Source organism: Convolutriloba macropyga, chromosome 8 (assembly GCF_964194025.1).
Source record: "Convolutriloba macropyga chromosome 8, txConMacr16.3, whole genome shotgun sequence".
Taxonomy (NCBI): domain Eukaryota; kingdom Metazoa; phylum Xenacoelomorpha; order Acoela; family Convolutidae; genus Convolutriloba; species Convolutriloba macropyga.
Window position 1 is genome coordinate 3,654,640 of NC_134475.1, and position 18,626 is coordinate 3,673,265.

The following is an 18,626-nucleotide window of genomic DNA, read 5'->3' on the forward strand; positions in this document are numbered from 1 at the left end:
AGAGAAAAAAGCAAAATTAAATAAAACTTTTCTGTTTTTCAAAAGCAATTGGTTTCATTTAATTTACTTCTTTTTGAGAAAAACCAGTGTCGAAAGCCATTTTGCACACAGCACCTTCTCTTGACGCCAATAATGTCATATGTGATCTTTAATTAGCGAGACTAGATAACAAAACATGCAAAAAAGAACAGAGACAATCCACAATGTGTTTTCTTAAAACAATTGTTTTCAAAGTCATGGAGGCCATCAACTATTTACTCAAATAAGAATATAAGCTAACCTAATCCTCCAGTGGAAGACAGTGAGACCTGTCATCTTCCAGTAAAATACAAACGACTAAAACATAAAGTGAAAACGACAGTGAAAGATAAAATTAGAAAAAAAGCTCAAGTAAGTTCTTCGAGAAAGTGGTGTCGAAGCCGTTAAAACCTTGATCTGTACCTTTAAGGAATTTAACTTGTTCAGCTATGCTTTATTTTGAAAACCAGTAATATGTTATGTGAATTTTTATTAACGTAACATTGTGAAAAAACGGGCAAATGCCAAAAAAAATTAGTGAAATCTGGTGAAATCAACGCCAGAAAGTCAACCTAAAGCGTAAAACCGCAATAAAAATTAAATTTTAATTCATTTGAAAACAAAGTTCTGACTTTGCTAACACTACGCTACAAGTTGACCGAATTAAGAGAAAAATAGTGGCGAAATTCATTCAACAAGAATAAAAAAGTAGTTAACTTTTTTACGAGAAAACTGTGTCGAAACCAGTAGATTCATAACGAATTCTGTAAAACATAAGATTTTTTACAACTCCCCTTGACATTTATAGTCTCAAGTGTGAACTATTTTTTAACAATTGTGACCTGTTGTGACTTGGTAACAAATAGACAAAAAACAACAAATTTAGAAAGTGTTTTTTTTTAAACAATTGTTTTAAAGTCATGAAAGCTATCAGATATCTGCTCAAAACAGAATATATGCTCATTTATTCCTCCAGAATTGGCCAATAGGACCTGTCATTATCCAAGATTTTTCAAAAGACTAAAAGGACAAACTAAAATCCTCAGTCAAAGACAAATGTAAAAAAAATCAATTTATTTCTTTGAGAAAGGGATATCGAAGCCGTTAAAACCATATCAATCCCTCTAAAGAATTTTTTATCTTCAATTTTGCCTATACTGAACTGCATTAATGTAATTTTTGAACTGTCAATAATACGATATTGTGACAAAACGAGAAAACATGTTAGCAATGGTCCAATGCCTAAAAATCCTAAAAATGGTCAAATCTAGTAATATCAAAGCCGGAAAACTATAAGTTAACGCATAAAACCCGAAAATCATTAAATTTATTTCAGTAGAAGAAAGAGAGAAGAAGCATTCTTTCTTTGCTGACAGTAAGCTACAAGTTGACCAAACTAAGTGAAAATTAGTGGCTAAGTTCAATGAGCCACTGTTTATTTGAAAATCAAACTTTTTTAAAAGTCAAAACTTGTAAAAAATCTTCCGAGTAAAGAAACTAGATACATTAATTTGGAGATGCTTAGGAAGCCAACTGGACCTATCAACAATGAGGTTTGAAAAGAATTGTTCTGCTCCTTATATAACATTGAAATTTTTTTTAAAAAAGGCCAACCGACTGATTACAAACAGAACTAATTTTGGCTTGTAACGGTCGAAGAGTAGAAAAAACCAGCCTTGCTATTGCTGTTGCTCCATTAAGAAGCTTCAATAGTTTCAAATTTTTCATATCTAGATAATTTGATAGTGTAAAGATCAAAATAACTTCTGCGTTTTTGATAATCATAGAGTAAATTTAGCAAAAAACGATAAATATTTTAATTCGGCAAAGATTTTAACGTTTTGAACCGCAAAAACCTTAAAAATTCAAAAACGGCAAAATTTAAAAAATTTAAACTTCTCTCAATAGGAGTGGAAGTTTGTCTAGCTCCCTTTGTAATTTACAAAGATTTTGTTAGTCGTTCTTGGCTGTGTATTTCCGGCAAAGTTACTCAAAGGGGACTAGAGAAGCTCAGTTTGGTCAATTGTTGATAAAAAAGCGGAATTTTGAAAAATTTAGCCAAATTTTAGCCACAAATTTAGCCAAAAGTTTAATTCAATTAAGTCAACAAAATTTTTTTGTTTTAATAAAGACATCAACAGTACTATTTTTTTAACAATTTTTACATAATTTAGCTAAATTGACAAAATTTAAGGCAAAAAATTGGGAAAATGAGATCAAAAACAGCGCAAATCTGTCTAATATTCACAAAAACTTAAACCGCGATAATTCGCTCTAGAAAAAAAAAATTCAAAACAAATATTTTTAATTCCACATTCTACGCTGGAAGGGCCTTTTATTGATACGACTTTCAACTTTCTACGATGTGTAGGTCGATCGGTTAAAATTTACTAAACAAAAAAGACCCATTTGAGCATATAGTTCCTCTCCTCTCAAGAAGGGTCGGAAAAATGAAAAAATTACCTATTTAACGCAAAACGATATTTTTTAAATTACTCCGCTGAAGTCCAACGGTTGGATAGATTCTCAGAGAAAAAATTTGATTGAATTTTTGCTCAATTTATACGCTTAATTGGGTACAACACTTTAGTACAAAAAAATAAGTGCAATTTGAGAATTTCTAAAATGCACCACATACATCAAAAATCGTATCGTTTTGAATCAAATCAAATCTCTAGCAGCAGCTCATTATCGTTCAGCTTTTTAGCGAATAGTAGACAGTTTCAATTGTTTTCAAAAATTTTGTGATGAAATCTGAGTCATGATTCCAAGATGTTATGGTGCAAATTGTCCCAAAATTACGGTCTGCTATTGCAATTTCTGCGTCAAAAATGTCCATACGCTTTCCATTGGATTCAGAGTGTGTCTGTTTGCTGACAATTCCAGACCTACCTCACCTATATTTTGACAAAATTGCAGAGAAAAAAGGTTTTGGTGATGAAAAAATTTTCTACGTACTTTATCGAATTGTCCGCATAAACTAAAACGTTAGCTTCTTTGAAGATCTAACAAACAGTTTCCATCTATCTGATTGTATCGTGCAGCAAAAATAAGTGACTGTTTGTCACAACTTAAATTTTTTGTGTTATTTATCAAGAAATCTTACACAATTTCTTCTAAAACTAGCAGAAAACTATTCTGCAAATTTTACACGTAGATTCCTGCAAACAGAGGTTCACATTCATAACAAAAAATCAAATAACTTGTACTATCATATACATACCTACACAAACACACCAACACAACTAACTTGACGCGCACACCTTTAACCTTACAAGCAAACGTACAAACGACCCCACACACACACACACACACACCCACACTCAAAGACAAAAAATGGAACACATACCAACACGGAAACGCACTGCTTGACACTTTCGCGGATATATGATTACAATCACTTGCTCTCACACATTGAAAACTACAAAATACACCGTTGGATATTAAAATGGACACGAATCAGGACTAAAAAGATGCTTAAAGATAACTCAAATGCTGATAGCAGAAGAAATATGCCTAAGTGAAGCTCTATTCGTTTGACTAAAGGAATAATTTACAAAAAGATTAATTCAGAACAAAAAGGAGTACACTATATTTATATGCAAAATAAATTTGTTTAGCTAATTCTGTTTTTTTACTTACACAATGATTTCACTGAAATTTTGCATCGTTGGTTGTTTCCATTCGTAGTTGATCCACGATTCCCCAAATTGTCAAAAAGTGATAAACAAAAAGGCAAATATTGAATAGAAAATTTATTAGATTGAATTTCGTAAAAACAATCAGCAATGAAGCGAGGTGATTGATAGCAAATTAAAAATTAAATTATTATGAATTGAATCAAAAATTAATTAACATTATTATGAATAAAAAATTTTGTGATGAAATACAGTTAGTAGAAACAAATATGTGCAACTGATTAAAACTAGTGCACAGGGAATAATACGGGCGTCTGGTTCTTAAATAAATTGGATTGCATGTACAAAACAGGATATGATAGCGAGGAGAAGTTTGATTATACCAAGTTTATGCTCCATTCGGTACGTATCACCAAAAAGAAAAGAGCGAGGTTCTGACGTCAATGCTTTTGATTGGCTAAACTTAAAACTTATGGAAATATAGAATAATATGAAGACATTGTAATATTCACAACCAGCTTTCAGGGGTCTTTGGCGCATCAAAGACGGATTGAACTCGGCCTTCTCTCCCGCCATCTTCTCCAGAATAATAAAGGAACACAATAATATCTTCTAGTACTTCCTCTTTTTTCCCTCTGAGTACAGAAGCAACAACAGTTGTGAGGTTGTCACCTTTCAGAGCCAAGATATGTGTCAGGCTTAGTAGAAGGGCTTGCTTTCGAGAACGTGTTCGAGAACACCAAAGGCATTCTTACACACACTCAAATTCTACGTCAAGACTACAAAAACACAAACACACATCACGCACTCAAAGACAGACACTCGCACATAAGCAAATGCTGAAAACACCACAAAACAGCTGGTTTTCAAATACATCAGATACAAAAAAAACTATTCTGCAGCAACAAGCAAACACTTCCACTGCCACACATGATGACATAAGTTCGTTTACAAAAACAAAATAACTCTTTTCTAATCCAATAGTTACAAAGAAGCAAAATATCTTGGACTCTGTATTATGTGATTGTATCACACACACACACACACACACACACACACACACACACACACACACACACACACACACACACACACACACACACACACACACACACACACACACACACAGACATACCAGAACTCACGCACACAAACACAAAATAAACAACTATAGCATAATCGGTGGCGGTCAAGCAAGTCGATAGGCAAGCAAGCCGAATTTTGATAATGAGGTCGAGTAAGCCGAAAAATTTTTAGTTACCCGTATTTTAAGTTGCCCTGGCGGGCCGGTGGGCGCGCTTCGCCGCGATAACCGGTCCGCTATTTCCGGATTACATCCCACAGCGGATGAGAGGCATGGCCATGGACAGCGGTCCGCTGAGGCCCGTACCCACTAGATGTCTAAAAATTGCCGTATTTTTGTTTCTTTGGTGCTTTGGAATACATTATGAACTATAATACTACGCGCAGTATTGATTGTAACGGATAACATTGTATTAATTGTGATAGATTACATAACTATTACATAACTTTCGGCTTGCTTTTTTGTCGGCCTACTTTTACTTCGGCTGAAACACTGACACTGCACACTGCAACACAGACACAATCACACACCGATCGAGATTCGCAGGACGCAAAAATGGATGGGCGAGGTACAAAACGAAAAAAATTTGGAATCACACTTAAACATTCACCAATAACATTCACACAGAATCAAACACAAACTTAACAACATTATGGAACGCACAAATTTTCTTCACCGCAAGCGCGCAGACAGATAAACACAACAGAAACTCTCTCCTTCACTCTCGAGCTCAGGTACAGAAAACACATATCAACGCACACTATCAAACATACAATAACACACGCACATGTTGCCCGGGTTGAGGTTTTTGGGTGAATTTTTGTAAGAAATGCGATGAATGAGGTGATTTTTAAAAGAAACGCGGTGATTGCGTTGAAAAAAAATGTTTCAGAGCATTTCACCGCATTTCTTACGAAAATTAACCGGGAAGTTCACCGCATTTCTTACAAATATTCACCACATCAGCTTTCATGTCAAAATAATGTAAGAAATGCGGTTCATGCGATAAATGCGGTGGAAAAATTAATTCACCGTAATTCACCGCATTCGATACAAAATTCCTCGCATTTATTTTCCAACGACTAATGAATCTGATTTAAATTCACAATTAATAACATTTATTTAAGTGACAGTTGGAGCAGTGGAACAAGACGTTAAAGACATAGAGGAGGAAAGAGGTTCGAACCCGTGTACGGAAGTTTCTTTTTTGTAGGAAAACGGAGAACGCGGTGAAAATAAATAATTGACCGCGATTCACAGCATCCACCGAAAAAAGATGTAATAAATACGTGGTGGAATTTTTTTTCACCGCTTTTCTTATGGAAATTTACCGCCAAACCTCGACCCGGGAAACACGTATCTATTTTTTCTCGCATAAACACCCACAAACCCTCAAGAGAATTCACAAGAACAAACAGACCTAATTTTATCTGCTCTCACACAATGGCCAGCCCCTGCTTGTACAAACTCTTATACACATTAAAACAAAGTTATTTTTACTTTAGTTATCATTTCAAGGTAGCACACACAGAGTCATTCTGACTGTCAAAAAACATAAAACACACACACGCACAATTAAAAACACATACACTTATACACCATAAGCACAGAAACATCACCAACTCTCACATTCACACTCACTATAACATTCAGATCGATAAACCTAAGCAATCAGTTTAGTTTCAATCACACAAAAAGCAATCAGTTTAGTTTCAATCACGCAACATACACACACGCACAGCAACACACAAACACACACACGCACACACACACATAAACTCATTCGCAAACAAATAAACTTAATCAACAACCATGACCTACGCACACAAACACCCCGGCCCAAAAAAATTATAACAGGATGGGTTTGTCGGAAACACCAATCCCTCGAAAATTTTTTCCGTTACTCCCCACTCTATTGTTATCCATTCCTCATTTTCGTTTCCCTGCCTTAAATATTTTTTTCCTCATTACCCCCATTTTACATCGTTTTCTCCAACTTACGGCAACTCAAAATGTTTTTAAACAAATTTGATTTGTATCCATCCACACATTATCATCATTTAAAACACTCACGTGCACATTTCAAAATGCCGAAAGTCTGCTGTTCCAGAAGTTAAAACGCCAAAAGTTGCTATTTAGCCAGAAGTTGACTGCCGTTGACTTTCGTCATTTTAAAACATGCGCTTTTCGTGTTTTAAGCATGGTTAAGTGACTCTGCCGAAGTCACTTCGAAATTTTGACTAAATATCTCGAACCGCTTCGTGGTTCTCGATAAACGCCGAAATTTCTCAGTGACTTCAAGCAGAGTCACTTAACCATTACTTATGTTTCTGGAAAAACTGTTTTCAAAAGATGTTTGCGTCTCACGGATTCTCTAACAGGTGTTCTATTTGAAAACCGGTTACAGAAACCTTTTGACAAAAATTTTTTTGAAAATTTTTTGCTGTCAGCACTCCTATATTAGTGAATTAGTTAAAACTTTTTAGACCTGTTTTATCATTATTTAAGTTTGATATAATGCCGCAAAATTTACTCTATAATGATATCGGTATATTTCTTTTTCACTGATTTTCACTCAGTTTAAACTGTACATCGCTTTGGGGTAAATATTTAGGCGGGGGGGGGGGGGGTATTCTAAGAACTACACAATTTCTATTAGTTAACCCTACTCTTGCATCAATTTGGGGGTAAATGGTAAATTTTATGTGGTCCCCTCATTCCCCCATTCCCCGTATTACCCCCCCCCCCCCCCCCCCAAGTCTCACATCATTTTGAGGGGAATTAGAGGGGGTTAATTCTTAAAAGTCCACCTGACCTCTGTTTGACAATTGTCCACTTCTTGTATGTCATTTATATAATCGGATAGTTGAACTCTGTTCGCTCATTATTATTTGTCATATATGTTTGTTCATGCACGCCAATTCTGTGAAGTATTTATATACATAACCTTGCTTTCAAAGTTAAATAGGATTATTGTGTTTGCAAGTATTCTATTTTGCCGATAAATTGGAGGCAGAAGCACACGTACAAACTTTGTGGTCGTAATTTATTCGAAAACGAACATCTCGAAATGTTGATTTTCATTTCAATTTTGAGTATTTTGGTACAAACAGCTAATACTTTAAATGTTCTGTTTCCATTAATGTGTTACGGCGGCCATTTTGGGACTATGAGTTCACTTTTTGACCCAATTTGCAGTAAACATAATTGTACTTTTATCGAAACTGCCGAATTCTGCCACAAAAAAGTCGAACCTTTTCAACAAAGACTCAACTTAACCGTTATTGAGAGGTTCGGACTTCTAAATGAAATCGACATACAAGGCCAGCTTGATTTCCTCTTGAATTTTTGCAGACGAGTAATGGATATCATGACTTTTGCGTATAACATTACGAGTGAACATTTGGCCGAAAATAAGGGAGTTTATGACGTCATCATAGCAGATCAATTTTTCCAGGGTTCTATTATAGCTGCGGAACAATTTGACATTCCAGTTCTTGTTCAGGTTCCAGGCGCTCCAGCTGGGGTTGAACACGTGCAGGAAAAGTGGTTCAATGGAATCCTTGAGAGTGTAATTGTGAAGCTGATTTACAAGCCATGCACTGACTGGATAATTGAAAAAAGAAGGGGTTTGGGATTGCCCGAAATGGATTATCAAGGTGGGTTTCTATGCGGAGACTACCCTAGTCATTTCCCGCTGATTGTCCCGACATCTCCGTCAATTTACCCGGAACCCCATTCATCTGTGGAACACATCTACATAGGGGGAATCCGCGATGAGAGTAAATTGCCCAAATTGAATCCGGATCTCGAGCAATGGATCTTAAAAGACGATCTTGACATAGTCTATATCTCACTCGGAACCCATTCTCTTCTAGACAAGGACGCGCTGAAAGTGTTCGTGGACAAACTATACACTATCAAAGACTATCGGGTAATTTGGGCAATGTCAACAGGCATGCAGGAACTAGCAGAGGGGTTTGGAAAGTTTGGGAAATTTGAGGACAAATTTTATATAGGAGGATTTTTACCTCAATATACACTTCTGAAACACGACCGCATCAAGATATTTGTGACCCATGCTGGCCTGGGTTCTATGGTTGACTTGATAAAGAGCAAGACCCCTGGTGTGTTCGCGCCTCAGTTCTTCGACCAGTTTCAAAATGGAAAACAAATGGCAAAAGTCAACTTGGGAGTTTATACGGAAACATTTGACTTCGAAACACTTGACAAACTAATCAAGATGGTGCGAGATAATTATGACTTCTACAAGAACAACTTGATTAGAATCGAAAAAGAATTCGCGCGATATGAACAAGCAGAACTGATAACGGGCTTCTTGGAAGAAATTGCTGGCCGGAAGAAAACAACTGTTCAGTACGATCTCGATTTTCAAATAATTAGCACCTATCATTATTGTGGATGGTATATGTTTCTCTTTTCTGTTCTGGCTATTGCTACTGGATTCCTAACGTTGATCTACAAATTGCTTGTCCAGATTATTAAAAAACAAGACACAAAAACCAAAATTCAGTGAATTTTTCGAAAACTCGAAATTTTGTTTCATATCAATTTCACACAGTTCATCACCTATCGTTCTCTTGGTTATACCAAAAAATCCAATCAATTTTATTTTGATTAATTAATTGAAATAATTTCTGATAAATTAGAATTGTCGAGAACTCAAACGCCTACAATAATCAAAGAAGACGGCGCAGGTGAGACCGTGCTCAGCATCAAAGGTAGAAACATAGGCCTTATCAAAAAGCAAGTTAATATAGAGATTCTACACAACAACTAAATTTAATATACAAGACCGATGATAATCTGTTGCTCATGATTTGCTAATAACTGATTTTTACTGAAAAAATACATTAAAAAATATTTCAAATTCAAATTTTAGGGTACTTTTTAACTACTCATTGTTCATGAGGGAATTCGTGACAATAACCGTTATTGAGGAAGAAAATTAACTAAATAGAAGGCAGAAAGATTTGACCTAACAATTTTTTTGAAAAAAAAATAACACTGTTTTAACAAATAACTTTGAATTATTACATTGTAGCAAAGAACGGCAATTCATTAAATCTCCCAACTAAAGGAAAACTTGACATCCATTAAAGCCAGAAAGTTAATTAAAGCCAGAAGATTAAAATCCGAAAACTTCTACACTCAGAAAATTATTTTGTGAAACTGGCAAAAGTTAAAAAATATTAAAGAATCTTAATTAACTAATTTAAAATTGAAATCCTTGAAGTCCTGTCATAGCCTCCAGGAAAAGACCAAAAATGAAAAGAGTATTATTTTTTTGTTTAATCGTTACAAAACAAACGGTCATAGAAGGTTTCACAATTTCGAGAGAAAAGAAAATGAGCATCTTCTTTTTACTCTCGGAAACTCTGAACAAAATCAACTCAACACGATAACTGAAAGCATTTGTTTTTTTAAAAAAAAATCATGCAAAAACACAGGTTGAGAGTTTAAAAACCGCCTATTTTGTTGTTTGGGGGGTCACGGTGTGTAAGTACAGAATAACTTATACTTGAATTGTCTGCATATGTGTAAGGTGCAGTTTGCAACCCTAGTCGAGACCTGGAAATATTAAAAGACCGTCCTCGACAGATTTAGGTTATGAAAAGACTGTCCTCGACAGATATTGGATATGAAAAAAATTTGTCTGAAACCAATGTGATGTCCTGGACTTTGGCTGGAACTAAAACAACCGTCCTAGAATTTGACTGGAACTAAAACATACGTCCTGGAATTTGGCTGGACAATAAAGGTGTTCTGGCATTTGACTGGAGAATAACGGTGTTCTGGAGTTTGGCTGGACAATAAAACACGTCCTGGAATTACGCTCGCGACCGTTATTATGAGTTGTTTTCATTTTCCTCCAAAGTTAAGGACAATTAGCGCAATTGGTTAAGCATTTGGTAGGATTGGAGAAGGTCACGAGATTGAACCCAAATGTTGTCGGAACGTTTTAGTTTGCCTCATTTTTGCATATGAAAAACATTTGGCTGGACTAATGGAAACAATTAGCCTCGAATTTAACTGGGGTCCTCGACTGTATAATTTAGTTTAATATTTACCCCCCACCTGGAGTTAATAGATCTTTTCATAAATTCCAGGTTTCGACTAGGGAATTGTTGGGCATCAAAAAAATTACTTCTGATGAAATTTCGTCACTTTGGAATCTGCACCTTGAGAGGTTCTATACAGGATAATTCACTCTCATCTCTTCAACCTGATATTAATATTTTATTTTTAGCCGGAGTATGTCTTGATTTCCCGAAATTGATTTGCGTAGTTTCGAGGAAAGTTTTGGAGCCATTAACTTTGGAGCTCTGCTCAGTTTGATTTGACCAGAAACAGCGCCAAATTCTTTTAGAGTCACTTATTGTTCTTTTTGGAGAAACTTATGGGATAGTTATACCAAGATTGTGTTCTGAAATCATAGTTTTGTGACAATTTGATTTAGAATGAATTGGCTGCTGATGTATGGCCATAGCCCACGAGGCCTGACCAAATGGATTTAGTACCAGTGTTGAAGCTATAAAATAACGAAAAAAAAAATAAATTTTAGAGGTAAAATGCAAGAGCTTAGCTAATGGGGATGAAGAATCAGGACAACACTGAAATCACAAGAACTGTACATGAACATAGAAAGAAGATAAGAAACCATCGCCAAAAACCTGCTGTAAGTGTCACTGTCTTGATTGTTTAATTAAGATTTTATCGGAACAACTTGTTTATAATTTGTGATTGTGTTCGCTCTGCATATACGCCTATTCAGCCCAAAAAATAAATGAGTTCCTCGTGGTAACTTTTAGTTCATTTAGCTTCATGCATTTTAAAATTAAGTTGTTAAATTAAGCACACAGACTTTACCGTTAATTGACGTTCTTCGTTTTTGTGATTTTTTCATTATGGCTTAAATGGAGCAAACGAAACTCAACTATTTTGATTGTGAAATTGCAACGCAAAGCGACTAATCTAAACCACATTTTTTAATGGCATCGCAAAACACCTGTGTTCTTTCTCCTCCACCACAATGCGCTGTGTTGCACTTAATTATTTACTACCCTTTTCCCGCCGCGAGATGACTAAAACAAATGGACTGGTTAAAATAAATGAATGAAAGTAGAGTACTAGTCAACAAAGTGTTTTTGAACAGAATTGTTTGATCAAGCAGCGGGAAGTAAAAACGTGGTCAAAAGACTATAGCTTAGGCAAGCGAGAAAAATGAAATGAGATCTGATTAATAATGAAATGGAGGTCAAAATTATTTGAAATAAAATACTGGGTCATATTAATTTTACTGCACTAAATAATGAATGATGGCAGGTATGACATTCCCCCCCCCCCGAGTTTTGATTAAAATTGCACAATGACGAAACTTTAATAATGGTAACATATTCAAAACATTAACTAATGGTCCACGGTTGTCCAAAACAGTTTGACTCAGAGTCATCTTTGAATCCGCTTCATATACTGTCAGGGAAATTATATTGTCCTCACCTTGGGTGTCGGGCTCCTGATGTCATGGAAAGATCTCACTGGGGAGACATCTCCAATCACAAGCGGAATTTTCCTCTCCTCTGACACCTGTTCCGCTGTTGCTTGGAGTTTTCGATAACGGATAAGGACGTTTTTTGGACATTTGCGACGACTCCAGCCCGGCGCTTACGTCTAGGTGGAGCGTTGATCAGTGAATCCGATGACGTGTCAAAATTACCATTATAATCCAGACTCCTTCTGGTTCATACATTGTATCTCTTTTCCGAGTTTTTATCCGCCTGACAGGGAAAACATGTTGCAAAGCATATGAGGGTGCATGTGAAGCTAATTGAGGGTCAACTCGCCGGAAGATTCTTCAGGTGGTGATGGATGTCAACCTCTATCAGCCGTGAAGCTCGAGGGTTTTTGGAATGCGTCTTCGCTTAGCGCGTGCAATATTTTAGTTTGAAGTTGAAACCCTGCTGCCGGTTCACGTCTTCTATGTTGCATCTTCTTGTAGCTTTTGAGCTTTCGTTTGAATTCCTTGACATGACTTTGTATCTTCTCCTGTAAAAGGTTTTCAACAGTACCTGCTCAACTATGGTCTGCGTTTACTCTTAGTTTGATTTGGCGATCGAGCTGGGTGCACAATTTTGCAATATTGCTTTTGCAAACAGTTACTAATAATTTTCCGGGCCCTTAATTTTCAGGGTGGTGGGACTCACTTTTTCAATCTTCCAGCCCGGAGCCAGCACTTCATAAAGGTCTTCAAGATTTTTTTCGACCTTCTCTTCGAGTGTACTTCTGGGGCCAATTTGAGCTGTACAGCTTGTTCATACAGGGGAATTGTGCGGCAGAGATTCAAACGCGTAGAAAACGTGATTTGCCGTCATCGCTGTTTTTGTCACGTTCATTTGCATGTTGTGTGGCGCTGGTCTTTTCATATATTGCTGCGATATCCGGTGACCCCTTTGTAGTCGGGGTGAATTGCGTTTGGTTGAGCTGTTTCCTCATCTAAATAGTACTTTATTTTGCCCTTTTATGTATAGTACATATTACGCTAAGCGGAGTATTAGGTTTTCTACTAAAGTGTACATTCGAAGACCAAAATCTTTGTCACTTTTTGATTACATGTTTGCAGTTGGTAAATTATGATCTTGAATGCTTGCTTTCTTGAATAGCGATTTTGTTATCTATGCAAAGGCATTCGCATGAAATTTCCGTCAGCAAGGATGAATTAACGAGTTTATCCGTTTTAACCGTTCCTCGTTGTTGGCCAGAACGCATTCTCGCACCTTAATTTTGAATTATTTGAGCAAGAGTTGGATTAAATTTGCTAATATAAAGTACAGAATCAAGAAACGATCAAATATTCTCTAAAGTTTTTGTGGTTTAAAGGGAAAAATTGGCAGATAATTAGCTTTCAATGGGCTAAATTCCTGTTTGTGTACTGTGACAACCATGCAAATCTTTTTATAGTTTTGCAACAAGACATTTCATTAAATTAATCCGAAGACCTTCCTAATCTTGACGACGGAGGCAATAGAAGATTTCGTTTTTTTCGTCTTTTTTTCCGTCGCTCACTTTTAATATGTTACTAAAAAGGTACATATATTCTAGTCCTACAAAAGTTTAGTCCATTACTTTTTGAAATTCTGCGGGCATATCAGTGGGGCCATAAGTTCCAGTTTGATTTAGGTTTATGCCTGTAATGTCGCGGCTTAGTATGTTAAAGGTGCAGTAATTAGCAGCTTCGGGATTTAAATTTAGCCGGCTATATTCAAATTTAGGTTCCTTCTTTGGGAAACAATTAGTGCTTTGCAATGCGGGATCAATAATTTGTGGATATAATGATTCGGTTAGTGTTTCAATAGCTGGCATTTGATATTTGTTTTTTGGATAGCCTAGTTAAGAATTTAAGAAACCAGTGCCAGCTTTAAAGACCGATAATTCTAAACGATGAATACAATAGGGGAGATAAAGTAGTGGGACAGCTTGTGATCTTTATGATGTGTTTTGCAAATAATTTTCGAGTAATTTTGCGAATTCTAGATTTATCCAATCTAGTAATTTGATTGGAATGCGTCTTTCTTTCTGATGACTTGTTTGCAAGTCTTTATAAGATTTTTTTTTTGGCTACATAAATTTTGATCTTCCAATACGGGTCATGTTCAATTAATTACCTTTTTATTTGGATGCATGTTTTGTGACTGCAAGTCCATGTTGATCAAAAAGATCGCAGCCGATTAGTGGTTTGCGGCCATTGACTGCATCTGTGAATTCGGCAGCTGGAATGAGCCAGCCGTTGCTTGTCATAGACGCTCGTATTTTGCCTTTAGTCTGGAACGGTTCCTTCGAAAACTTGACATGACTTTGTATCTTCTCCCGTACAAGGTTTTCAACAGTACCTGCTCAACTATGGTCTGCGTTTACTCTTAGTTTGATTTTGCGATCGAGCTGGGTGCACAATTTTGCAATATCGCTTTTGCAAACAGTTACTAATAATTTTCCGGGCCCTTAATTTTCAGGGTGGTGGGACTCACTTTTACAATCTTCCAGCCCGGAGCCAGCACTTCATAAAGGCCTTCAAGATTTTTTTCGACCTTCTCTTCGAGTGTACTTCTGGGGCCAATTTGAGCTGTACAGCTTGTTCATACAGGGTAATTGGGCGGCAGAGATTCAAACGCGTAGAAAACGTGATTTGCCGTCATCGCTGTTTTTGTCACGTTCATTTGCATGTTGTGTGGCCCTGGTCTTTTCATATATTGCTGCGATATCCGGTGACCCCTTTGTAGTCGTTGTGAATTGCGTCTGGTTGAGCTGTTTCCTCATCTAAATAGTACTTTATTTAGCCCTTTTATGCATAGTACATATTACGCTAAGCGGAGTATTTGGTTTTCTACTAAAGTGTACATTCGAAGACCAAAATCTTTGTCACTTTTTGATTACATGTTTGCAGTTGGTGAATTATGATCTTGAATGCTTGCTTTCTTGAATAGCGATTTTGTTATCTATGCAAAGGCATTTGCATGAAATTTCCGTCAGCAGGGATGAATTAACGATTTTATCCGTTTTAACCGTTCCTCGTTGTTGGCCAGAACGCATTCTCGCACCTTAATTTTGAATTATTTGAGCAAGAGTTGGATTAAACTTGCTAATATAACGTACAGAATCAAGAAACGATCAAATATTCTCTAAAGTTTTTGTGGTTTGAAGGGAAAAGTTGGCATATAATTGGCTTTCAATGGGCTAAATTCCTGTTTGTGTACTGTGACAACCATGCAAATCTTTTTATAGTTTTGCAACAAGACATTTCATTAAATTAATCCGAAGATCTTCCTAATCTTGACGACGGAGGCAATAGAAGATTTCGTTTTTTTCGTCTTTTTTTTCCGTTGCTTACTATTAATATGTTACCTAAAAAGGTACATATGTTCTAGTCCTACAAAAGTTTAGTCCATTACTTTTTGAAATTCTGCGGGCATATCAGTGGGGCCATAATTTCCAGTTTGATTTAGGTTTATGCCTGTAATGTCGCGGCTTAGTATGATAAAGGTGCAGTTATTAGCAGCTTCGGGATTTAAATTTAGCCGGCTATATTCAAATTTAGGTTCCTTCTTTGAGAAACAATTAGTGCTTTGCAATGCGGGATCAATAATTTGTGGATATAACGATTCGGTTTATGTTTCAATAGCTGGCATTTGATATTTGTTTTTTGGATAGCCTAGTTAAGAATTTAAGAAACCAGTGCCAGCTTTAAAGACCGATAATTCTCAACGATGAATACAATAGGGGAGATAAAGTAGTGGGACAGCTTGTGAGCTTTATGATGTGTTTTGCAAATAATTTTCGAGTAATTTTGCAAATTCCAGATTTATCCAATCTAGTAATTTGATTGGAATGCGTCTTTCTTTCTGATGACTTGTTTGCAAGTCTTTATAAGATTTTGATTTGGCTACATAAATTTTGATCTTCCAATACGGGTCATGTTCAAATAATTATCTTTTTATTTGGATGCATGTTTTGTGACTGCAAGTCCATGTTGATCAAAAAGATCGCAGCCGATTAGTGGTTTGCGACCATTGACTGCATCTGTGAATTCGGCAGCTGGAATGAGCCAGCCGTTGCTTGTCATAGACGCTCGTATTTTACCTTTAGTCTGGAGCGGTTCCTTCGAGAACGTACGCAACTGAGGTTTGTTCATTTCGCTCACATATTTTGCTTGTGGATTACTCTTAACTATTCGCGTCGCCAGTGAAACTTCCAAAGCGCTGCATGAACTTCTTGAATCAAACTGTAGGGTTGTGGAGATATTTCCGATTTTTGGTTGAGATATTTAAAGGTTCAATTCTTTTTAATTAATCGTCGGTTGTAGCAACCATATTGTCATCCCCACTCTAAATGGATTCACATAATCCGTTTTCTAGTGATGATTGTCCGCAGTTTAAAGAAACTTGGGGCTGAGGTTCTTCATCTAGAGCATTAACCAATATTTTTGTTGTGATTAGGGGCATTTTTTGCATGTTTTGTTTCCGACAAACTTTGGGAAAATGGTTCATAAAAGCAAAATTTTTGCATATAATATACACGTTCATTACATTCCTCTCTGTGGCCCGGGGTCCAAACTATCCCGCAGTTTGAGCTTTTGAACGGTGGTGGTCTAGAGCCGTGTTTTAGAATCAAATTGTACTTGGTCAAATTAAAAGGAGCGGGTGATAGGCGGATTTTGGATCACGTTTACGCTTGCCAGGACAAGGCTTTTATTACGGTCTTGAATTTGATGTTGATTTCTCTTGCGAGAGTATTTCTGGGTTCCATCGCTTGTTTAAACGACTCCGTTTGAATTTCTGGATCGCTAAGTTTGTTATAGAAACTTATGATACATGATAATATAACATAATAAGTGTTTCTTCTTTATTTTCACATTCACAGTTTTCTGCTAGTCGCTGAGGTTTCGGTAGAAGTGTTGCAATGTCTCACTTGGAAGATGCTCGTTATGAGAAAACCTGTCTGTCAAATTTTATATTACGTATTTCTTCCACTAAATTCCAAAACTGCCGCAGACAAGGTGTCTACCATGATGTGTGGGCCCATGCTCTTAAGAATTCATCGCCCCTCCACACAGAAACGCAAATAAAGCAACGATACAGTCTTGGGGTCTGCCAGTGGCAAAGGTTTGTCTTCGCATCGTATGCAACGCCATTTTCTATCAAACGTTGAAGTTTGTCCCACCAGTTCATTCTCTGCTGAACATTTCGGGCATTGCATTCCCGTTCCGATTGTCCTGATGATCCTAAGATTGTCTCCTCGTACATCGACAACAAACGCAAATCCACCATCGCTTGTTTGGAGCCGAGGAGTGTGTTGAATATGATGTTTTCCTTGGCTAGCAGGGCTAGCTTTTATTGTACTCTCTTTTTTGCATAGGAGAGCTGGGTCAGCAGTGGGCTTGTCTCTAAACGCATCAATCCCCAGGGATATTTGTCTTCGGGCTGTGACCTGTCATTCTTAATGGTTTTCCTACGGTCTTCGCGGCGGCAAAAGGACAACCTATTTTTGAGATCGGATTTCCCTAAGCAAAAAATCAGAACAACATTAAAAACCTAAAAACTCTAGTGCTTTTAGTTTCTTTTTCATGCAATTTAAAAAATAATTGTTCTATTATTCAGATTTTACCGTTGATTGATGCTCTTCATTTTTGTGATTTATTCCTTATGGCGTAACTCTTGTGATTCATTCCTATTTCCGATCTGATAAACATCAATTTAATAGAAATGTTTTGCCGAGCAAATGATAGAAATTTATTTTGATTGAAAAATGACCCAGGAAGTCGATCATTTTACATTAATGTTGTATTTGCATCGCAAAACACCAGTGTTCTTTCTCCTCCACCACAATGTGCTGTGTTGTACTTAATTGTTTTACTACCGTCTTCACGGCGCGAGATGACAACGTAACTTTGAAATTGGATTTTGTTCAGCAAAATACTTGTATAATTTTTAGCCTCCGCTTTGCAAGCGATATCAAAAGAGAGGTTTGATAACTCAATAACTCAATTTGAACTAGTTAAAGCAAATGAATGAAAGTGAAGTACTTGTCAACAAAAGTAATTGTTAACAGAATTGATTGATCAGGCAGCGGGAGGTATAGTAGAAGTGAACAGACAATAATTTAGACAAGCGGGAAATCTAAATTGAAATCTGATTAACCAAGACGAACAGAATATATTGAATTAAAATACTTAATCATATTTATTTTACAGCACTAAAATATTGAATGATGTCCAGGTATGATACGCTGTCAGCAATGCGTGAGTTTAAAAAATCGAACTCCGTGAGATAAAATGTTTTTGAGAAGCCAATCCTGCAGCCCCTGTTGAGATGGCA

The 18,626-nt window shown here is 36.5% G+C and overlaps 2 protein-coding genes across 2 annotated transcripts in view; both read left to right on the forward strand.

Annotated features, from left to right (window-relative positions):
• Positions 1-18,626, forward strand: part of LOC142344396 (small ribosomal subunit protein eS19S-like) — a 416,658-nt gene that overhangs the window by 75,023 nt on the left and 323,009 nt on the right. The window lies entirely within an intron of this gene.
• LOC142344327 (putative UDP-glucuronosyltransferase ugt-50) lies at positions 8,102-9,462 on the forward strand. The gene is made up of 2 exons (XM_075395915.1): positions 8,102-9,117; positions 9,411-9,462. The coding sequence occupies exons 1-2, from the start codon at positions 8,102-8,104 to the stop codon at positions 9,460-9,462; spliced, it is 1,068 nt and encodes a 355-aa protein (XP_075252030.1).

Coding starts and splice junctions, on each gene's coding strand:
- LOC142344327 (XM_075395915.1), top strand. CDS start 8,102: ATGGATATCATGACTTTTGCGTATAACATTACGAGTGAACATTTGGCC. Junction 9,118..9,410: donor CGGAAGAAAACAACTGTTCA/GTACGATCTCGA, acceptor CTGATAAATTAG/AATTGTCGAGAACTCAAACG.